This window comes from Polypterus senegalus, chromosome 12 (assembly GCF_016835505.1).
Source record: "Polypterus senegalus isolate Bchr_013 chromosome 12, ASM1683550v1, whole genome shotgun sequence".
In the NCBI taxonomy this organism is placed as follows: Eukaryota; Metazoa; Chordata; class Cladistia; order Polypteriformes; family Polypteridae; genus Polypterus; species Polypterus senegalus.
The window spans coordinates 83,848,457-83,872,993 of record NC_053165.1 but is presented as its reverse complement, the minus strand read 5'-3'; the positions used below and the strand labels follow the sequence as shown (position 1 = coordinate 83,872,993).

The following is a 24,537-nucleotide window of genomic DNA, read 5'->3' as shown; positions in this document are numbered from 1 at the left end:
GATGCCCAGGGATCTTCAAAGACCATAGAGGATCTCCTCCAAAGCATGGTGCCATATTTGTAGCACAGTGTCCCCGTCACTGCACTGGGGCATTGGGGTCCACACACAGACCACAGGGTGAGCGCCCAATACTGGCCTCACCAACATCAGTAAAAGAAGAAAAAGGCTAAACAACTGATTTGTGAAACTGGTTGGAATAGAAACCTGCAGCCACAGGGGTAACTCAGGACTGACCTAAGAAGCCCTGATTGCACCATTCTGCGTTAGCTAAACTGACTGACTGTAGAAATGCCTTTGTTTTTAGCGCAGCGCCGGGCACATTTCTAAATGTGCTGAACCCCTCGGCTTCCCATCAGCTACTTTTATTCAACCTCATTTTTACCTTTAAAATTGTATTCACGTCCTGCCTGTACTGTAGCATCACTCTGTTTTTTTTTTTTCCTAAGATGAATGTTAAACTCCTCTCCTGCCTGCATTCTAATTTGTTTTCTCCTCCTCTTCCCAACAGCTTACTCGTTATATCTCCCTGAATTCCTCTGTGAGTCTTTAGAAATTCTGTTCCTTTGTGATAACCAGCTGGAAGCAGTGCCTCCATCAGTGTGCGGTTTAAAGAACTTGAGTGAGCTCTACCTGTCAAAGTAAGTCCTCCTAAATGTGGTGACAGAGTGAATTAGGCAGTCTGAGGCAAGAAGGTGCGACCGCATTGCTGTAAGCACAACTGGAGGATTGCTGTGCAACAGTGACCGTCTAGTTTATTAAGTCTTACATTTCATCAAAAACAGTCCTAAAGGGGTTGGTGGAGGATGGAATGGCGGCACAGTTATGAGGTGCTTTCCTTGCTGTGTAGTACTGCTCCCGGTTTGGGCACTGTCTGTGTAGTTTGCATTTTCTTCTTGTTTCTGCGTTGAATGTTCTCCTTGTGCTGATGGTTTTCCGGCCCATCCCTAAAAGGTGTGTTCATCTGCTAAGGATCCTAAAGAATAAACCAACTGTGGGCCCACTCGGAGGCGTTCCCCCAGGAATGTTGTAGACTGGTCCTCTGGTCATAGACTTTATAGCAGTGTGACTTAAGTTGAAACCGCCCTCTTTGACTGTGTGTTTAATGCCATCTGGGCGCTCGTATATGTAAAGCTTGTGGTTTAACATTTTGTTCTTGACTCACTATGGTTGTTTGTTTATGCACACGCTCTCAGCCTGTACTCCATAAATGAAGAGTGCCACACAAACAAAAATTGAAAGTCAGACTTCCCAGACTGTGGTAGGGCTGTCAGATTAAATCAAGCTTTTTAAATTTATTTAAACAAAAAAAAAAAAAGGTCTTATTCAAAGGCAAACACTTACTGTATGACCAGGTATCTCCACTGTAGTAGATGCCTCAGAATTCCTCATGTAAGATGAGGTTCAGCTATGCTGCCTTTTTATTAATGGAGTGGCTTTAGTCTGATGTACACTACTCTTTAAAGGCATTGCATTCATAAAAACATAAATGACTATATCAACTTTTAATTTTGTAAGCAAATGTTACAATATGCAGAGGTTCTGCATCTCCAGATTATTTAGAAATAGTTTTTCCTGCAGTCCATATACTGTAGATTTAGATATCCATGTGTCCATTTTCCTAAATCCAGAATTTTCTCCGAGCTGGAGCCCAATCCTGAATTCTAAGGGCATAGATCAAGGATTAGCCCCAGATGAGATGCCTGCTAAAATATCAACATGTTTTGCTTTAGTGGTTCACACCAAGTTAATTTAGCGTTATTGGTTAGCTTTACCAGCATATCTTCCCGGAGAGACCCTGGGAAATTCCACATAAAACTGGAAGATTGACTCCACTCTGATGTACGTATAGGGTGCCCAGAGTTTGCACAAAGTATAGTAATGTGTCGATTTACAGCCAGATGAGGCTATTAGGAGAACAATAAGGTTATAATGCCAAACCCATTAGCTAACAGGCCACAAAGGCCTTTTGTTGATCACATACGTGCGACGGCGCTAGCAGCCGTAGAGCAAGACATGTACAGTATATCATTTCTCTCGCAGAGTTTCAGTCTTCAAGGCACTGATTGGCCATGCCATGCAGCAATTTGTTTGAAGTTGCGCTTCACATAGCTGGCACATCTTTTTTTGCTTCCCATCTATGCAGATGGTTCACTTTTTTTTTTTTTCTTCTTCTATCCAGCAGATTTATAACTGCCTTGTAAATAGTAATAAATCTTTCATTGTTGTTACAATTTCACAGGGTCTCATATATGTTTTCTGACTCCTGGAGGGCCCTTTAAGGATTGACACTGCTCCAAGTGGCTCATTCTTATGTATTCGGCCTGCACCCCGTTCCATTATACGGTCCTGGTGTGTGGCCACCAAAGTTTAGAAGATCGGTTTGTGCTACTCCGTACCGGCAGTTAAACTATGTGCACCAGTGACCAACACCAGACCAATGAGCCTCAACTGCAGTGATCACTTTGTCATTGACGTAAAGCCAATTGGCTGGTCCCAGATGGAGCCATTTACTGTGAGGTGACAACTAGATTTAAGTATGCATTGTCATTACTCTATTAAATGTAATATTTTTACAATTCTCTTGTGTGTTCTGCTGGGACAGTTGCAAAGGAGGAAACTTTTGGATAATGTGGATGTTCAAGAGAGGTCAACAGATTTTCTTGACTTTTTAAAGGTTGTTCTTTGTCTTGTGGTAAACAGTGAGGTTGAGATATTAAAACTACATACTTGAGCCTCCAGATATTTTATGTCAGTCACGGCTCTTATTTAAGCAGCACACGTCATCAAATTTGTGCCAGTCTGATGTGTTTCCCAAATTCAATTAAGACAGTGAAATTATAACCCTGCTAGTATGCTTTCCGGTTTTGTGATACATCCTAATGCTGAGGGGATGCTTCTTGTACTTGATTCAGTGTAAACATGCTTGACATCCTGGTGCTCTCTTTCTGTTGTTGTCTTTCCTTTGCAGTAACCCTGGGATTCGAGAATTGCCTTGTGAGCTTGGGCAGCTGTCAAATCTTTGGCAGCTGGATATCGAAGACCTGAACATTGGTAACGTTCCTGCGGAGGTCAGAAAGAAAGGTACTTTTCCACAGATTAACTGAACTTCTTGACCTTGTCTGTTTAGACAGCGTTGACTTATAAGGGTGCGCTAAGGGGCCTTAAGGGGACAACAACTTGGGAACACACAACTCCGAGTCAGGAGGTTAAGAATCCTCACTCCCTTCCCTTGGAATATAAGCAGCAGAATTCAGTAAAGAAAGTAACCAATGCTGGAATGGCAAGTGAATGCGCACAAGATTAGTGAAGGCAGTTGGCATAACTGGTGAGAGATGTGTTTATTTTTTTCTTTCTCATATGACAGTAATAACACCACCTGACTAAGGTCATAGGTCAGTGTGGTGGGTTGTACAGACATGCATTTTCGCCATGTCTTGCTGGGTCTCTGTTTTATGGCTGGCACTATAAATCTTATTCACTTGTGCATTCATCTTTCAGGTGCAGCTGCTACTTTGGGGTTTTTAAGGGCTCAGCTGAGAAGAGCAGAAAAATGCAAACTGATGAAGCTAATTATAGTTGGGCCTCCGCGCCAAGGCAAATCCACCTTACTGGAAGCTTTACAATCAGGGAAGGTTCCACAGGCCATGCAGAAGGAGGCCACTATCAGCATTTGCACATGGGAGCTTGAGAGACCTAGCGGGATCAAATCCGTGGTAAGCAAAAATGCATGATGGGATGCCAGATATTTTTGAATGTACTAAAATTTAATTTATTTTAAGGTCATGTATACACACTTGGAACACCGGGGTTACAAACTGGAAAATCTGTGGGAAGGCAAATTTTTGAGAACAATGTTTTATTAATGTATGTATTACAGCTGATAAGTGAACATGGGCATAAACGTCTTGTGCGCTACTTTCACACAGTGGTACTCAACTGACGCGTTCATAGCAGCAATTTAGGTTTGCATATTATTATATACTAGTGAAACACACAGACCTCCAGCTAAATGCAAGGAAAACATGCATTCTGTATTCTTCATCTGATGCTAAGTGGATGGCACTGATGATCATCCTCCTCCTCCTCCTCCTCCCATTATGGTATTCTTTGTCATGTCATCAGCTTGTGTGATTTGTTTGACGCTCGGCAAATGTCATAAGTTTTCTTTTTCTTTCTGCCATGTCGCTTCCTTTGCGTATTGCTTTGCTGTAAGAAAGCCACGAGCTCAGGTCAGTTTGCCATAACCTCAAATATTTGGAATTACCTGAACGTGCCAAGTCACGAGCTTTTGATATAGACCAGGATCAAGGTTGTAGCCCCAGCATTTCTCCGTCTTTATCTTTGTTGCATTCTGTATCCCACACTTCACACTGATCAGTCTAGCCCCAGTAGTTACCCATGGACCTCTGGAAGCATGCATTTCTCCATCTTTGTCATTCTTGAAGTTTTTAAATAAAAATCTAATTAAACCATTTGTATACCCTGCTGTTCAGACAATGCTAGCATAACAATCTACCATCAGAATTTTAAATTAATTAAATAAATGTTGTAGCAGCGTAGCCCTACACCTGATGGCACACCGTGTGATGTACAGTATATGTGTATATGGAGAAAGAACAGTATATGTGTATATGGAGATATAATATATATATATATATATATATATATATATATATATATATATATATATATATATATATATAGATATATATATATATATATAGTATATATAGATAGATATAGATAGATATATATATATATATATATAGATATATATAGAGCAGAGAGAGAGAGAGAGAGAGAGACAGAGAGAGAGAGAGAGAGACAGCAGAGAGAGAGAGAGAGAGACAGCAGAGAGAGAGAGAGAGAGAGAGAGAGATGTAGAGCGAGAGAGAGACAGCGAGAGAGAGAGAGCAAGAGAGAGAGAGAGAGAGAGCGAGAGAGAGAGAGCAAGAGAGAGAGAGAGAGAGCGAGAGAGAGACATATCTTTTGAAGATATTGCAACAAGGAACTCAACTGATTTAGGCACATAACTTCATCAATGCCTAGGCAGCTTTCATACTTATTAAACGTGTATTGTAGTCCACTCAGTGCAGAAGCTCAGAATCCAAATGTGTGCTGGTGCACATCCATCATCTTGAATGCACCAAGGGTCCAGAACCTGTCCTAAATCTCTCTCTAAATATTTTTTTTTCTGTAACTTAATTAATTTTGCTTATAGTTTTACAAAATTGCTGCCCCTCTAATTTATGGAAAGTAAGGAATGCATTAAATGTATGAGTACTCCTGATGTTGGACAGTCCAGTAATGCATGTAATGTTGAAGAGCTTGAAGACAAAATTGTTTTGTTACCCCATGTGTCCAGTAGGGGTCTCTCTTTAGCTGTAACACATTTTTAAAGACATGCATTTGGAGGACGGCCAAACCTAATATTTGTAACTCATAAAATACTTATCAAGAAATGACAGGCCAGAGCAAAATACTGTGCAATAGAAGGTACAATTTTCAAGACTCCCTGGATAACATTTTTGATTAAGTTATGAAGGTCTGATTAAAATACTGCCATGTTTGTTTTTGTTGTTGGTTGTGGGCTCAGATGATCTTGTGGATCCGTCTGTCATGTGGACCTTTGCCAAGTGGTAGCTTGTGCTCGTATTTTAGCAACCTTTTAGTTTGACTGACCAGTGTACAATATAAGCATTTTGAAAATGACACTTTTCTACTCCTTCTCCTGGTACATTTCTTGTTCTCAGTTTGTGTATTGCCTTCATTTATCTAAACTTTTAATTTCCAAGATGGGAAAACAGCCATTTCGATTGACCTTAGTCTTCAGGTACAACCAGGTATTCCTTCAACATCTGTATCACTGCTTTGAAGCTTTCCTGCCATAATCATCTGAAATTAGGAATAAGAATAGAGTAGAGACATTATAGAAACTGATGCAAATTATATATAGACAGATGTTTATAAATAGAAAAGCAAAGCACATTAGAAAAAAAAATACAGTTTTGATCTTCGTGTGTGTGTGTGTGTGTGTGTGTATGTGTATATATGTATTGTTTTAAACATGTGTTTCGTTATGGAGTTTGGATGTTACTGTTCTATTCATCCATTCATTTTTGACCCATTTTTTCCAATTCAGGTTGCAGGGGCAGGAGTTCATCCCAGCACCACTAGAAGCAAGTTGAAAAGCAAGCCTCATTAGAGTGCCAGTCCATTTGGCAGAGCACACTTAAGCACACACACAACTATAGTAATAATAATATATAATTTCCTTCCATGAAAACCCTAAATACAAAGAGGACTGTTTGACTTATGTTAGGTAGATTGCCCAGAGGGGACTGGGCGGTCTCGTGGTCTGGAACCCCTACAGATTTTATTTTTTTCTCCAGCCTTTGGAGTTTTTTTTTGTTTTTTCTGTCCACCCTGGCCATCGAACTTACTTATTCTATGTTAATTAATGTTGACTTATGTTTATTTTTTATTGTGTCTTCTATTTTTCTGTTCTTCATTTTGTAAAGCACCTTGAGCTACTTTTTTGTATGAAAATGTGCTATATAAATAAATGTTGTTCTAGTTGCTTACATGTTTCTAGTTTTAGAGGCTCCACATAGCTTCACAAGTGTACTAGCTGTGCTACTTGTGGGTTGATATCCAAGTTATTAATGTAGACCTCTGCATTAATGTTTGAGTGTCACCATCTATTTTTTAATTGCATTTTGTAATAAAATGCATTGCATTTGTCATTCCAACAGAGGGCACATCACAAACCTTTATAGTAATAAGATGCATTAACACAAATGTTAGTGACGCGCCCTCTGTTGGAATGCCAAAGACATAGCAACTGGATGGACATCCATACAGTACACACAGACATTTATCCTTTAATCAAGGTGGATTTGTGTATGTATGTAATTAATACAGCAGTAATCTTTATAAATTAAAAGAAAAGAAAGTCTTTGGGTTCATTTCAGTGATCCGCTTAAGATTGCTTCTGTGGGCATCTGGCTCTGTCAGATGTGGTCCAATGAATGTACATCGACTTCTAGTTGCATTGTGTCTTATATAGTGGGATGAAGGGTTGAGAATTCCTGGATGGACTGGAAGCGTCTTCACAGCTCTTCAGAGGGCTCCTCTTCCTCCTCCACACTAGGGCAGGAAGAGGAACAGAGGTTAGAAAACATGTCTCTCTCAAAGCAGTTTACCTCATGAGCAGAGCGTCCAACACACTCCCATACACACGTGTGACAATATATACATTTTCCTGTCTTTTCTTCTCTTAACTATTTACAGAATAGGTGTCTACATTGTTATTTAGGTCAAGGTCTCTTTTTCCTTGTCCTAGAGATCCAGAGTTCTAGTCACCTGGCTACATTTTAGTTACCATTTTGCTGTCATTGTCATTTAACCTATGGAAGTGACTTTTTGTGAGATTACTGTGAAAAATTGATTGTGTCTAGCAGGTCATACATTTAGAGGTTAAAATATCAGTGCCCGATAAAATGGGCAAGTATCTCGGCTGAAGCTCCCCACAAATAATTTTCTGCCTTCGGTTAATCTCCTTTATTATTCTTATCGTACTGCTGTAGAAACCCTGACATGTCCAACACATGACTTTCTATAGTATGTGTGTGTGTGTGTGTATATATATATATATATATATATATATATAATGGAAGCGGAAGCAAAGATCTGTGATACTGTTTGCATATTTGCAGCTGGAGATCCACAAAGGAAGAAAATAGATAGATCATGTGTCATAAAGTAGTTTTTATTCCTGAACTTTCAGCCCCTGGAAGCCAGGAGCCTTCATCAGAGGATAATGCTTAGACATACAGGAATCAAAGGCAATATATAGCAAAATTAGGTGGGGGGAGCTAAGTCAGTGTGTTGGTGGGGGGTAATAGGTCATAAAGTTTTACTTATTATGAACATGATGTTCTTCAGTTTGCATATGCTGGGTTTATGTCCAAATGTCTGTTAATGGCATTTTCTTTTGATAGCCAAGATTCAGCCAGCTCTCTGGCACTTTTTTTTTAAAACACAAAACCGTTATCTGATCTGATGAAGTCTTTGACTTGAAACCAATCTGCTTATACTGTAGGATTTTATTATTCTAAAACTGTCGAGCTTCATTTTTGAGTTGCCCTGTCCGCAGAGTTGTATCTTCACACACAAAACGGACATCCCAACAAAAGTGGTCACATTCTGTTCAGGGGTGTGAACATGTGTACCGGAGTCTCTGCAGTCACATTGTGACCCTGCCACAGCACTTTCCCCAGCAGTATACAGTACAGAGCAGCAGCCATCTCTTACAGACAAGTAGTCATGTTATCAAGTTAAGCCACAGAACTAATCGCTAAACTTTTTTTTTTTTTTTCTTTTAAATTGTGTTTGTGTTCTTCCATTACATAAACAGGTTGATTCCGTGGAGTTCAGTGTTTGGGACATTGGAGGACCTGCCAGCATGTCCACCGTCAACCAGTGCTTCTTCACTGACAAGGCTCTATATGTAGTTGTGTGGAACTTGGCTATGGGTGAGGAGGCAGTTGCCAACCTGCAGTCGTGGCTGTTGAATATTGAGGTATGAGAAGGGGGCAGCAGCCTTTTTTTTTTTTTAACTCCTGGGGTCCTTCTTTTCAAAGATGCTGTTTTTCTGCTTTTCTGTTGGTACCTTGTGTGCTATTTCGGTCAGCACTTTGTCTAAGCGTTCCTTCACTGCATGCTGTAGCTTCAGTTAGTTACACTTAAACATTTTAGATAATCTCGTGTTCCTCAAGATATGCCTCGTGCATACAGAGCTGGGAAAAAGTACTGAACCCTTTCTGATTTTCTGCATTATTTTTAAAAAAGGATGTTATCACACCTTCAAACATATAATACCAAATTATCAGTTATTTATATAGGTTTTCGAGAAAGTTATACTACACCTTGTATTATCCTCACCACATCTTAATGTTATTTAGGTTGAGAGGTGGAAGGAAATTTTAAATGAAGGCAGGAGTGGAACGCACCCGTTCTTGGGAACTGTAAAGTGTTTTTTCTATTTGTTTAGGCCAGAGCTCCAAATGCTGCAGTGCTTGTAGTTGGAACCCACCTGGACCTGATTGACACAAAGTTCCGCACCGAAAGGATTGCTACTTTACGGGCCTATGTCCTGGCACTTTGTCGATCGCCATCTGGAAGTAGAGCAACTGGGTACCCCGACATTACCTGCAAGCATCTCCAGTCAGTATATTTTCTTTAACTCATTTGTCGTATTCTGTGAGCAGCAGTAAGGTTTCATTCCAGGAAAGAATACTACAGATGTGATGTTTGCTTTAAGAGTGTTGATGGAGAAGTACGGAGAAGGTCAAAAGGAATAGCATTGTGTGTTTGTGGATTTAGAGAAAGTGTATGATGGGGTGCCAAGAGTGGAGTTAAGGTACTGTTTGAGGACGCCTGCAGTAGCAGAAAAGTATGCAAGGGTGGTGCAGGATATGAATGAGGTCAGTGTGACTCCGGTGAAGTGTGCCATAGGAATGACATCCTGGTTCAAGGTGAGAGTGGGATTACAGCCAAGATCCGCTCTGAGCCCTTCCCTGTTTGCAATGGTGATGGACAGGTTGACAGATGAGGTCAGACAGGCATCTCCATGGACTTTAATGTTCGCAGTTGACATTATGATCTGTAGTGAGGGTAGACGGCACTTTGAGATGAACCTGGAGAGGTGGAGGTATGCACTGGTGAGAAATGAATGAGAGTCCATAGGAGTGTAAGATGGAGTACAAGTGCACGACTGAGAGGGAAGGTGATGGAAGGGTGCGACTGCAAGGAGCAGAGGTGGTGAAGTTAGACGAATTTAAATACTTGGGTTCAACAGTCCAGAGCAACAGAGAGTGCGGCAAAAAGGTGAAGGAAAAGAGTGCAGGCAAGGTGGACTAGCAGGTGGAGAAGAGTGGCAGGAGTGACTTGTGATAGAAGAGTGAAAGGGAAGGTCTATGAAACGGTATTGAAACCCACCTATGCTGTATGGGTTGGAGACGGTGGCACCAATGAACAGACAGGCGGCAGAGCTGGAAGTGGCAGAGTTGGAAGATGCTACAGTTTTCGCTTGGAGTAACGTGGGTAGACAGGATTAGGAATGAGTATTTCAAAGGACACCACAGGTACGACATTTTGGTGGCCAAGTGAGAAAGGCAAGATTCAGATGGTTTGGGAGGAGAGATGAGGGGTACATCTGGAAAGGAATGTTGAGGATGGAACGGCCAGGCAGGAGGTAAAGAGGGAGCCGTTAAGGCTGAAGGAGGGCTGCTCAGCCATTTTATTATTATTATTGTTATAAGGTAATCTGAATTGTGGGTAAACATATACTAATATTTTGTGATTACCATTTAGGCCTTCACATCCACTCTTAAAAATGTGATGTTATTTTGGTATGCAGTGTGTGTTTTGGTTTTTTAAATTATAATAGTTGCCAAAATTCTTTTTGAAACACTCGTCAATAACACCTACATATTGGATCATGCTGACGATCTTTTCCAAGTTCTAAACAGATTTTTTTTTTTTTTAAAGAAAAGCTTTTCTTCAAGCTAACCTTCCAGAGTTGTCAATGTTCAACTTGGGCTGAAAAAAACAGCAAGGGCGTTCTGGAGAGCCTTTAGTTTTAGTTTTGGGGTTTCTCTGACCGCTTGGATATTTCTTGTTGTTATTTAATGAACCTTCAGATGCAGTTTTACAGCTGAGCTTATTTTTATTTTTTATGCACAAGACCTCCTAAACAGCACAGGATTTCTTAATATAAAAGTAAGGAATGTGTTTGTTTAAGCAGGCATACAATTTACAAAAGTATAATTTGATTTTACACACTTTGATTGTTTGCTGTACATTATTGCCTTGCAAAAACAGACAGATAATTAACAGAGCAAGGACGTGCGAGTTTGTGGTAGGCTGTTTTGTAGTCCAGGCCTTAGGCCTGCTGTACGAGCTCCGGCTGTCCTCTGACTACCTGCTCTTTGCTGTTTCCTGACCTTTCTGCACTTTGCGGTGCCCACAGATAAAATGTGGGTTCACGGCAGACTGATAAGGTAGCTAAAGAGAGGGCCTGTGGTGGCACTCTCTGAAACGTGCATGTGTAGCCTGTAACTAGAGAGTAAAATGGGTAGATGCCAGGTGTATTTTGGGCACATTAACTGTAATACATGTCAAATGTGTAATGTTGTCTCGAGGCCTGTTTAAGTGCTCTATCTTGTTATACAAAAGGTTGTGTAACATTTGGGGGCATTTTGTTCAGGGAGAATACAACCACCTAGGAACCTACCACAACAAAACCGCAGACAGTGACTTGGCAAGTAACCTTACAAGATCAGTTTTGTATTCTACACAAAGTAACTACATGAACTTTTATCTGACAGCTTGTATTTGCGGCTAGTCAGAGTGTATATGTGTGTACATGTTGATGGCGACACCCGTCTCACATCCAGATTAGTAGTGATGTATTAATAAGATCCCCTTAGTAGCTAAACTCAAAGCCGATCAGCCATCCTTACAATAGCACATATATTGCCATATGCTTTCTCTTCCTAATATTTAATGGGGATGTATTTCAAAGATATGGATTGTTACTGCTTAAGCAGAACTGATCAACTTTACATAAAAGAACAAAGTTATCCCTTTGTCCCCGTTTGATGCAGGGCTGGTTTATAGGATTAGATGTGCCATGTCTAAATACCTTTCTGGATTACAATATTTGTTTTATTTATGACAGAAGGCTCTCTTTTGATGTACATCACTGTGCAGCTAAAGGGCAGTGTAATTAGATGGCACAGGATAAAATGCCAGGAAGAGGAGCCTTGTTATTATTGTAAAGCGGGCTTACGTTTGGCTCTGGTTTCTCACCAAAAGCTTGAACAGATGGACCCAGCTGCCAAAACAGGGATTGGCATATTAAACAACACTGTGATGAAACGGACAACATTCATATCACCAAAAAAAAAAAATAACTGCAACTTTAAAATGGTGTAAATGTAAATCTGTTATTCCTTTTGTATAAAATAGCAAAACGGTCTGAATCTGAAGAAAAATGTTTGCCTGATACAAAATACAGCTGATTATTGAAAATTATTATTTACTTACTTGACTGATGCTTTTATTCAAGGTGACCTAAAACATTTGAGAGATACCATTGGTTCCAGTTGGACCACAGGCAGGTAAAGTGACTTGATCAGGGGCGCACAGTGGCAGTAGTGGGATTTGTCTAGAAAGTCCAAAGTCTTAACTGCTACCATTGTTTTGGCTCTAAATGTTTAATCGGAGGACCCTCGTGTGCGTAAAGTTGTGAGAATCTGAGTAAAAAGTCACATCAGTCGTCTTTGGTTTGTTTGTTTGTTTGTTTTTGTTTGGCTACAATATAAAAGTACCTGCTCTCACAAAAATGGGGATGAAAGACCCAGAAATGTAATCTTAAAGCTTTAAAGAATAAGCAGAAGGCGTTTTCTTTTAGAAAGTGAAGTCTCAATTGGTGGTGTTCATGCAGTAATCACAAAAGAGGATATTCTGTAGACACACAAAAAATTCCTATATTGTAATATATTGGAAATGCATACAGAAATGTTTTTTCTTTGAATCAATGATATAATCTTACTCCTGTTCTAGTCTGGGATTTATTATTTACCAGTAACGGCGTACTTAGCGAGAATGTGCAGTGAATACACCTGACTTGAGCACTCCTAGTTTTCATCGTCTTTCTTTCTCTTTCTCTGTTTAGCATTCGTTTGCTCAGAGGTTGATGCGCTCGCTTCTTCCTGAGCAGCTCTTCTTCTCTCCACCCTAGTGGCCCGCTGCTTCTCTTCTTTCATCGGCATCTTTTCGCGTTAAAACTGATTAAGTCAGTGTTTGTGTTGCAATTACTTAGTATGTTTTCTTTCATTTTTCACTTAAGCTGGCACTTAAGTCTTCAATCTGCCTCAAGAATGATTTCACATATGAAGAGTTAGGGGAAGTGACGGCAAAGGTGGTGGAAAATGAGAACGGCGCCTGTATGCATACACAGCACCGCACGTCGAGAGTTGATTCTACAATAAAACAAATTAAAAATAAAAAGAGGAATAACCTTGGAGGTAAATCATCACCCCGAAATCAGATAGTAGACATCACGTAGTATATGTGTGCCAAATTTCAGGTCAATCGTTCAAACGGTGTGCGAGCTACAGGTGATTTAAAATCCCAGACAGACAAATGGACAGCCACAGTAGCGTATTATATATAAAGATTTATAAAGAGAGTATTGTATTTATTCTAATAATTACATAAGCTTCATACTGTATATTGAACTGGAAGCCAACCTCAGTGTCACTCTTAAAGTTTTTCCATTTTTTTTTTTTTGTTGTTGTTATGGGTTTACTTCCATTTTTTGTTCTTATACTTAAGTTTTACATTAAGATAAGGGGACAGAAAATGGGATGGCTGAGTAGGCAAATTTACTTAAGGATTAAAATGGGATTTCTCTTTTCAGAAATAGCTATTTTCAGACTGCTTTCACTTATTTAAAAATTTCGATTGCAGCAGATCTTGTAGTCTTCACATAAAGAAATAGAGCAGTTGCATGTTTGTTTTCTTTTCGGTGTCTATAAATTGAATAATTTTCATCTGGTAATGCTATGTGTTGTGCCGTGATAGTACCAAGAGTAATAGAAGTTGTGCTTCTGGCTACAATCGCAATATTGTGGGAGCAAAAAATATGGACAACAGTGTGGGATAATATTGGTATAAATACAATGCTGTTCTTTAATGTCTTTGAATATTGCTTTGATTAATCAATCTTTTAATAGCCCCATGGGTGCATGACTGTTAGAAATTTTAATGCTGAAAATTGGGTGGTTGGTTAAGGCACTTTTTACAACAGATAAGCACTGAATCCTCAGAAAGCTAGCAGGAATGTAATTAAAATTAGACATTTTTTTTAAAAAGCAGTGCATCTGCTTGATCTTAATAGCTTAATGAAAATGGTGCCAAGGTACCAGGCATGTAGGGAATGCAATACTCAATGTAATTATTAAATACTTTAAATTAAATACTTTTGTATATAAAAATTAAAATATATATTATTTTTTACTTAAAAACTTTGGAGTGACTGCCAACATGCAAAATACACACACAGTGAAGTACACTACTTAATACTGCCACGTTCACTTTCATTACAAGGTTGTGAATAGATGTTAGAAAACCTTGGGACCTGATGTTTCTTTTGTGGTTCAATTGCCCCAAAAACTCCAACTTGTTAGAATATTATGGTGTTGACAAAAAAGTCAAGATGTTAAACTATATACATACACTAGCAAAATACCTGCGCTTCGCAGCGGCAAAGTACTGCCTTAAAATTTTTATTAAGAAGAAAAGTAAACTTTTTTTAAACTGAGGGAAAATATACCAATAATTATTTGTTAATGATCTCTTTGTATACCACATTGTCAGTTCAGCCTTCCGGTTGTAATATGACCAAGATATGTGCTGAGCTTACTCTTGAGCATGCAGCGTACAGTTGGCCATGTAAAAAGTTGCTGCTGTCATAATCGGTTTGACTTTCATGGTTTGTTTCAATTACGACAGTATTTACATGACTTGTGTTGAAGTGACATTCGGCATCTGTCAAGCGTTGTAAGCACACAACCGGTTTCATCGATAACTTCACATCCAGCTTTTGAGAGTTTAAACATTCATAAACATCAAAGTGTCCACTACTGAAATCGTCACCTGTCAATCTGAGATGTTTAAGAGGCATTGGCGGTTTGTGTAAAATATTTGGCCATTCCGGTACATTTGAAAGTGACAACCGAACAATTCAGCGGCAGCCATCAACTCACATGCAGACCCATAGGTGAAGGGCTTAAGCATTTCACTCTTCTAGTGCTCCTGTGTAGTCTAATTATCTCCTGTACCGTCATCAGTCCACACCTTGAACCTGTCCAGTCATTCAATACATAAGACACAATGTTCCTCCGGATATCAAGAGTGAGCCTGATATGGCCGTGCAATATGTAACACAGAGAATGGAAAAGGCAGGCGCCATCTCCGGGCATGGAAACCACTCGGTAAGTGACAGTTCTTTGATCGATGGTGATCACCTCGATAGACATGTTAATGGTGGTACGGTTGGAATGATAAAAGAAATGAGTACCTGAACAATGTAAAGTAAGTCTAAAATACCTACACAATAACTATAATCGTAATAAACGAACAATAAAACAGCGGAGAAGCCGTGAATTAAATAAAAAGACTGCAGTTATCAGCAGGGAGCCATGAATACCGTGGTGAAGCAAGGAAGGGAATGAAGAGACCGGAGCGACAGACGGCCTTATATAGGCAGGCAGCCAACAACGTGAGAGGCGTGGGATGGGGACCCAACGCCACCTCACACGGTGACCGAGCTGCAGGCTATGGACGTATATATGTACGTAAATCGGATTCAGTTGTCATTAGGAACCCGCATACCAAATTTCTTGAAGATGGGCCCATAGGTAACAAAGACCGTTGGAAAGTTCAATATGGCGGGCGACAGTGGCGTCATACCACCGAAATAAGCATGTACATTGGTTTCAGTTACCACAGGGAAGCTGCTTACCAAATTTCGTGAAGATGGGGCCATAAATAAGAAAGTTTAACATGGCGGACATTGTCGACCATTGCGCGTAGAATTTTGAAATACAACCTGCTTAACTTTTGTAAGTAAGCTGTAAGGAATGAGCCTGCCAAATTTCAGCCTTCTACCTACACGGGAAGTTGGAGAATTAGTGATGAGTCAGTCAGTCAGGGCTTTGCATTTTATTAGTATAGATGCATACATACATACAAGACAGAATTGTATTTGGCTTTCTACAGAAACTTAATAAATAAATATATCCATATACACACACCTGGCCCTGTGGTCGACTGGCACCCAGTCCAGGGTTTGTTCCTGCCTTGCTCCATATGCCAGCTGGGATAGTGACCCTGTTCAAGACTAAGCAGGTTAGAATTTGACTGACTGGCTGACATATGCACATACTACAGTTTGAACAGAGGCCAGAATGACTAAAAAAATAGTCTCAGTCCCAGTGAGGCACTCATACAGATCATATCACTGTTGATATAAAGGAGTCCCTAGTCGTGTCTCTTTACACACTTCTGCTGAATAATTTGTTGGCAGAAAGTCTACAGTGGTAGTGTGTCAGAGAGAGGATGTGCAGCATGGTTCATAATGGCGCTCAGTTTTGTTTTCATTCCCTCCTCCTCCTCTTCCTCTACTACCTCCATAAATGAGCCTGCCCTTTTAATTAGCATGTTGATTCGGTGGGCCTCTCTTGAGGTGATGTTACCAGCCCAGCACACCACTCTGGCCATCTCAAAGTTGTAGAATGTGTGTAGGATGTCACTATTTATTACAGAAGTTTTAAAATATCCAGTTCTACTATTTGAAAAAGTAATTGACTATATCCAAAGCAGTAAACACTGGAGGGGGGTGTATTTATGTGTTTTTTTTTTTTTTGTACTCTGTAAATATCCACGTTTATGTTCATGCTGTTAACAACAGTTCTAAAGGAATCATCAGTCCATTTTTTTCCAGCTAATTACAGCCCTGATGCAGTTTGGAGTGGGCAGAAAACTAAAACTGTATTGTGGGCAAGGACTTTGTTATTCCACAAGGAACCCATTTCATGCAGGCTTGTTTTAGAAACTGCAATCATTGGAACCTTTACAGACCACCCATCCTATATGCTAGTGGATGAAGGAGTCATTTCTTGTCTTTGTATTATTCCAAACCAGTGTGGCTGGTACTGTATGTGCCAAGTGGACTGAATGAGTTTTGTCAATCTTGATTTTCAGCTGATCAACTTTCCTTGTTCTCTTTTAATTTCTAGTGAGGTCTCTTGCAAAACACTGGAGGGCCTCGATAATTTGAGAAGGTTGATCTTCCAGGCTTCCTGCTGTGTAAAAGATATGTCCAACACTTCAGGGTCATACAGATTTGTGGGGAGACTGGTGAGTGTTTCTAAACAAACTGAATGAGTCAGGTGACGGGATTATTTTATCTCATGTGGACAAATACACTGTGATGAATATTTTTAAAGGTGTTTTGAAGTTTTGTTTTTTTTTGTTTGTTTTTAGCGTCAAGCTCTAGTGTAATTCAGCTTTGTGTTAAATTTAATAAGCAAGATTGGGTGTTCCCCTTACTAGATAATACACACTTATTTTAAGTAATGATTTTGTTAAACCATGGATAGATATTTGTTTATTCCAGAAATAATGACAGAGTTGCATATTGTCTTAAATCATGCTGCGATGAGATATATGATATTAGTAGGAGCTAAATGAAATAGTTTGTGTGGAAAAATCTGTTTACTTGCACCAGATAACACGGAGAAATAGATGACGAGTCACAGTGGGAGTTGGTTACATGCTGTGGCTTCCCTCATTACTGGCACTTTGGTTTTCCGTTAAAGAGATTGAAATAGCCACAGCCAGATACTGGGATGGGGCATTGGAACAGGCCTAGAGTTTACTTTTATAGTAATGTACTTTATTGACTACAGTAAAGAAAGCAGACTTTTATTGCAGAGCCAATTTATCATAAACCTGTTTGTGAAGTTTTTTGCAAGTGATTTCTTTTAAATAGAGTAGTGACTTGAAAAGTTACAAGATGAAGTATAGTAGAAAACTGGCAGTTCCTTGGATGCTTAGAATTTCTTTAATCAGAAGGTAATCATTTGCTCATTCCTCTAAACTCCTCTTATTTTACAGAGTATTTTTGTGACAGTGACAATTGATGGAAGTTTCATTCCAGTGGCCAAGATGAAGTAACATAAGCAGATTTTGGCCTTGTTTAAAGTTCTAAACACACAGCTAATGAGGGCACACAGGAGTAGAGCGCCATGACACAGAACATAGTTGTCGTCATATGCTGTATGTTTTGTGTGCACAGGTGAAAACTGTGTGGGACTGAAAGGGACACGTGTGCCAACAGTAGGGAATGTTCAATCCTTTGGTCTTTCATTTTTATTTAATACTAGTTGTGTAAGCCCGGGGTCCTAGAAATCATCAGAAAAAAATGGAAAGGTAGAGATGTCAGTAAAAGTAAAAATGAACTACAGTACATCTTTGTGTCTTTTATTCTATTCATATTAAACAGAACAAATACAGAATTTTATTACTGCTCATCAGAATAGCTTATTTTAGACAGAAAAGTTGAAGGTCATGGGCCTCCAGCAGTTTTCAGGATCTGCATCCACTTAGATAGAATAAGACTTGCATTTGTGAATGTTATTGGCATAGGAAACCGCCTGGACAAAGTGGAGTTTCTTGATACATGTAAAAATGCAAATTCAAGTAAATGTGTTAGGAATGATAACTCAAGAATTTACTTGCCTTGTATGGGTGAAAGGATCCAATGAAAATCGTCATCCTCTTACTATTACCATCTTGAAAGCTATTTTTTTATCCATGCTGAAGCGAAACACCATAATGGTAATTACAAATTGGTGCAACGTGTGTGTGTTTGCACAGATTACTTGACTAATTTGTGCCGTCTATTCTCCTCCACAGAGGAGAACAGGTACACGGCAGAGTATGTGGTTTATAAAGTGATTGTGATTGAGCACTTATTAATTTAGATGTTTAGAATGTACACCAGGGTTGCCCAATGCGTCGATCATGATCGACCGGTAGATCGGAAAGGGAGTGCAGGTATCATATATCCTCCCTATGGCATTTGCCACTTGAATGACATACAAGGTGGCCAGTCCGAGATCTCTTGTCTTCTAACACACTGGTCATCCCGCACACACGAAAAACGCGCAAGCTACTGCAAAACTCCGGCTATCTAAGTGATCTAGTTAGCCTTCCAATTTATATCGACTAAAGAAGGGATTTCAAAAAAAATTGTTGGTGATGGGCTGGATGTGGAATTGGAAGAGGACTTTTTTTCTCTCACAATGTCACAATCAAAGTGCGTTTGTCTGATCTGTCAATCTATCATTGCTATTCCAAAGACGGAAAATGTGGAAAGGCCACTTTCAAACTGTTCATAAAAACTACAAAACTGACTTCCTTCCAAAAAGCGATCTGAGAGAGAAAGGAGAGGGAACTAAAATTGAAGTTAATCGGACAGCTGTCATTTTTCACTCAGCTGAATTCAAAAGCAAAGGCAGACCCACTGAAGCATCGTTCTGGGTGAGTCACTCGATCATTAAGCATAAGAAGTCCTTCCAAGATGAAGAGATGATAAAAGAGGCCTTCGTTGAGGCAGATGGCTAGGGAGAAATTCCTGCTGAGATTTCAAGACCCCTGGCCGGAGAAAAAGGAGTTCCTCCTTGTCATTAAACATGCAGAATACAAGCAACTTAACGATCTGACCAACATGTTGAATGAGCTTAATTTACAGCGGCAAGGAAAAGAGAAAACCAATATGGTCAATATGATTAGCTCAGTTAATGCTTTTAAACGAAAAATGCAACATCTGTTCTCAAAGCTGCAGCGCCTTGATGTGGGGAACATCCAAAACCTGTCGTCAGAGCAGGAGACGCAATGGAAACGAGTAGGCAACTTGACAGCATACGCTACACAGAGCAGATTGAAAATTGTCTGTCAGACTTTATCTAATGGAAAAAAAGTAACTAGTCGAGTGTTGCCCAATGTAACGGAGTGAGAGTAGAGTTTCTTCTTCACAAATGTACTCAAGTAAAAGTAAAAAGTATGGTGCAGTAAAACTACTCTTGAGAAGTACAAATTTTTTTTTTTAAAAGTTATTCAAGTAAATGAAACGGATTAAATGTAACTCGTTACTACCCACCTCTGATACTCATCTATATATATATATATATATATATATATATATATATATATATATATATATATATATATATATATATATATATATATATATATATTGTGGAGCCCAGCCAGGACGCCCAGGAGGACCGGAGGAGGGCTTGTGCCTCCTCCAGACTGCGAGGGGGCGTCCGTCCTGGTTATGTTGTGGGCCTTGGGTAAAGGGCTTGGAAGCCCAGCCCTGTAGGGACCCGTGGCCACCGCCAGGCGGCGCCCCGGTGCCGGAATATCCCGGGAGCCCAGCACTTCCGCCACACCAGGAAGTGCTGGGGGGAAGATGACAGGGGACACCTGGACGGCTTCCGGATGCGCAGCCGGCACTTCTGCCACACTGGGGTGTGGCTATGAACGAATGCCGGGAAGCAGCTGGAGCCCATCCGGGTTCCCATTTAAGGGGCCACCTCCCTCCAGTCATTGGCAGAAGTCTGGTGGAAGAGGACGGAGCTGGAGGGAGGACTAGAGGCAGCCAGGAGAAAGGCACTGGAACTGTGTGACCTGGACATTGGGGGAATCGGTGCTGGAGGCACTGGGGTGCACAAAAATTTGTAAATATTATAAATAAACGTGTGTTGGGTGAACATAAGATGTCCTTCTGTCTGTGTCCGGGCCAGCATCCACAATATATATATAAAATATCTCATCTATATATATCTATATATATCTATATCTATATATCTATCTATATATATAATATATATATATATATATATATATCTATATCTCATTTTTAATGTAGGTAGATCATTTTGACCTGGTCATTTTAAAAGTACCTCGCAAGCTGAAAAAGTGTGAGCACCCCTGATGTACACTATGCTCATCCTTTTACCTCTCTCTGCAGTGCAGTGTTATTTGTTCAGGATCTGTGCAATGGAGTAGCAATATTACATAATATAAACATCTTCTAATTAATTGTTTTCCTTAGATTCCAAGAAGTTATTTTCTTCTTCAAGATGCTGTGACTGCAGAGAAGCAACGCCGCAAAGAAGAGGATGAAGTACAGTACTTAACTGATCTTGAGCTGGAACAAATCATTGAGAAAAATCCTGAAAGTGATATTAAAGACTATGAGGACCTACAATCTGGTAACTTCCAGACTTTGTTCTTACCGTGTCACATTAATATTCTCACCTAAATAGCCTGAATCAAGTAACTTTTTATCTAAACAATAACACAAATTCTGTAACAGTGTGGGGGGTTATTGTGTTTGGAAATTATTAAAATAAAGTAACATTCTGCAACTTGCTTAATCCAAGTTGGCATCACAAGGGAGAGGCTTAAAATGATCCTGTCAGTAAACTTCACACAAATAATGACAAGATCTGGGATTCCATGGCAGGACACTGGACCAATCGGGTAACCGCACTTGCCACTCTACCAACTCTATTTAGTTATAAATAGAAACCATTTATTTTATTATTTTGTTTTGTTTGTTTGTTTTAACTTGATTAGTTTACATTTTCTAGTATTTTAAGAAGTGTAACAAAATTGTACCTGTAATGTGTGTGTTTGTTTGTAGAGTAAATGTCAGTGTGGCTTAAGTATGGAAATCGCAAGGTCATTAGGTTTGTCCCCATTGAGAACTCACAATGTGACCCTGAATAAGTCACCCTGTACAGATTTACTAAAAGTTTGGATACAGGTGTCAGATTATTAAAATACTGTATATGCAAAAGTGCACATACGTATTTGTGTGTGCGCGTATTTATATATAACAAAAATACAATATTTTAGAAATGTTTAGTTTTCTTAGTAGTTTTTACATACTTAAGCAGTCATTTGAAATATACTTTCTACCAAATAGTTATACTTAACCACTTTTTGGCAAACATTTATGATCTTAAGCACATGCTAACACTTGGAGAAAAATTTAACATTATTTTGAAGTTGGAGATTTACAAACATTATCAAAAAGTCTTGTAATGGTATCACATCTTGCAGTAAACCAGAAACATCCTAGAAAGATTTACTGAAGAAAAAACTTCAACCAATGAATTTTGGCAAAACGATTGTTATCCACAAAAGTATGCACCTGATTCTTGCCCAGTTTTAAGCGTGTAGTAGAAGTCAAAGCATTTAAATCAAAATGACAAGTGCAGCAGAGTGAGCCTGAACCAGACAATGGGTAGGTCTTTCAGTCAGTATGTGGGGATTTTAATTGTTAAAATTTCAAGATGTCGATGTGCTTAGTTTGGGGTTTATGTGCACAGCTTATTTTTTCCCCTCTTTCAACTGCAGAAGTTTATTCTCAAGGCAGGTTCAGTTTAACCAGCTGTTAAATGATTACTTAGTTTTTGAAAGAGGTTTTACATTGTTTGCACAGTTTTGTTCAAAATGACAAGCTAAACAAATGGTAACTTTGGTAAAGAAACAGAAATAAAACAATAAAAACATTCTACTTGCTTTTGAAAGAAAAGCAGGGCTTGCAGGCAAGACAGAATGAGACTGTGTCATCAAGCACTAGCAACTGAAAAATAAACAGCACCCGTGTGAAATGGCATATTGAGTAACTGTGTATCAGGTGATTTATTTATTTACTCTGAAACAGCAATTGGATTTTAGATAAGAGAAAAATAAAAAAAACTGCAACAGCAACTCTTTTAGATTTCCTATTTGTAAATTCCACTTGCAGGGGTCTTACCATACGTTTTTCAGGACCAAATTAAAAGACTAATCTCTGCAGTGTTTATTACAAGTAATGCCCGCTTTTAAAGTCTCCTTAAATGCCAAATCTGATGAAATTCATTTTGCTTTCTGCAGCCATGAATTTCCTTATTGAGACTGGGGTGCTGCTTCACTTCCCTGACACAAGTCGCGGTTTGAGGAACCTTTACTTCTTGGATGCAGTCTGGCTGTCTGAGTGTCTCGAGAGGATTATTAATATTAAGAGCTCCAAGTCCGTGGCAAAGAATGGTGTGATCAAGGGTGAAGACCTGCGGATGTTGTTGGTGGGCACTGGCTTTACAGAGCAAACAGAGGAGCAGTACCTTCAACTTTTAGCCAAGTTTGAAATTGCACTCCCAGTAGCAAGCAACAGGTAAAAGCGGGTGAACTGCCAGTTCTTGCACTGCACTTTGTCATTTTAGAATCTAATCATTCTGATACCTTTGCTCTGTTGATATTACAGTCAGTGTTGAGAGATGCTGAAACAACACTCATGTAAAAATAAGTAATGTTTTTATGCTGCCAGTTTTATAAAATGCAAGTTTATTTTGCAACTTTTCACTTTAGTGTACCTTTTAAAATAAAATAAAAAACAAATAAGGGGCAGCAATGCATATCCCAAGTGAAGCTTTTTTTTTTTTAAGTTACCTTCTTCCACATCTGTTACCTCCCAAACCTGGACTGGATATCCATGGGCTCCGGCAAAAGATAGCCAACACTATCCAGAGGCTGTTCAAAATGAGCTTCGTCCCGGCTGGCTTTTGGCAGAGATTCATTGCACGCATGTTGATCAGTCTAACGGAGATGGACCTGCAGGTAACTTTCTAATAGATTACACATTATGCTTTTATTTAAATTTGGGGCGGAGTGGTGGCTCTGAGGCTAAAGATCTGCACTGGTATCCTGAAGGTTGCCGGTTCGAATCCCCGTCACTGCCAAAAGAATTGCTCTGGGGCGCTGTACAATGGCTGACCCTGCGCTCTGACCCCACAGGTTATGCGAAAACGAACAAATTCCTAATACAAGAAATTGTATAAGGCGAAATAAAGAACAAAACAATTGTTAATCTATACTAATAAAAGGCAAAGCCCATACTGACTGACTGACTGACTCACTCATCACTAATTCTCCAATTTCCCGTGTAGGTAGAAGGCTGAAATTTGGCAGGCTTATTCCTTACAGCTTACTTACAAAAGTTAAGCAATTCTACACGTAACGGTCATAACGGTCAACAACGTTTGCCATGTTGAACTTTCTTATTTATGGCCTCATCTTCACGAAATTTGATAGGTGGCTTCCCTGCGCTAACTGAAACCAATGTACGTACTTATTTCGGTGGTATGATGCCACTTTTCAACAGTCTTTGTTACTTATGTGCCCATCTTCAAGAAATTTGGTATGCGGGTTCCCAACGCTAATTGAATCCTACTTACATACATACATATGTCCATAGCCTGCAGCTCGGTCACCATGTGAGGCGGCGTTGGGTCCCCCATCCCAACACCTCCCATGTTGTTGGCTGTCTGCCTATATAAATAAGGCTGTCTGTCGCTCCGGTCTCTTCATTCCCTTCCTTGCTTTGCCATGGTATTCACGTCTCCCTGCTGATAACTACAACCTTTTAATTTAATCCAAGTCTTTTCCACTGTTTTATTGTTTATTTATTACGATTATAGTTATTGTGTAGGTATTTTAGACTTACTTTACATTGTTCAGGTACCCATTTCCTTTATCATTCCAACCGTACCCCCATTAACATGTCTATCGAGGTGGTCACCATCAATCAAAGAACTGTCACTTACCGAGTGGTTTCCATGCCCGGAGATGGCGCCTGCCTTTTCCATTCTCTGTGTTACATATTGCATATCAGGCTCACTCTTGATATCCGGAGGAACATTGTGTCTTATGTATTGAATGACTGGGACATGTTCAAGGTGTGGACTGATGACGGTACAGGAGATAATTAGACTACACAGGAGCACTAGAAGAGTGAAATGCTTAAGCCCTTCACCTATGGTTCTGCATGTGAGTTGATGG

At 39.6% G+C, this 24,537-nt stretch overlaps 1 protein-coding gene across 2 annotated transcripts in view; it reads left to right on the top strand.

Moving 5' to 3' along the window:
• lrrk1 (leucine-rich repeat kinase 1) overlaps nt 1-24,537 on the top strand; it is a 126,559-nt gene that overhangs the window by 64,711 nt on the left and 37,311 nt on the right. For both annotated transcript variants that reach the window (XM_039772700.1, XM_039772701.1), the window contains exons 13-21: nt 509-638; nt 2,969-3,081; nt 3,499-3,713; nt 8,420-8,584; nt 9,056-9,228; nt 16,875-16,995; nt 20,762-20,921; nt 22,597-22,873; nt 23,145-23,316. In XM_039772700.1, the coding sequence (XP_039628634.1) occupies nt 509-638; nt 2,969-3,081; nt 3,499-3,713; nt 8,420-8,584; nt 9,056-9,228; nt 16,875-16,995; nt 20,762-20,921; nt 22,597-22,873; nt 23,145-23,316 (1,526 nt within the window). The remainder of the gene's footprint in view (nt 1-508; nt 639-2,968; nt 3,082-3,498; nt 3,714-8,419; nt 8,585-9,055; nt 9,229-16,874; nt 16,996-20,761; nt 20,922-22,596; nt 22,874-23,144; nt 23,317-24,537) is intronic.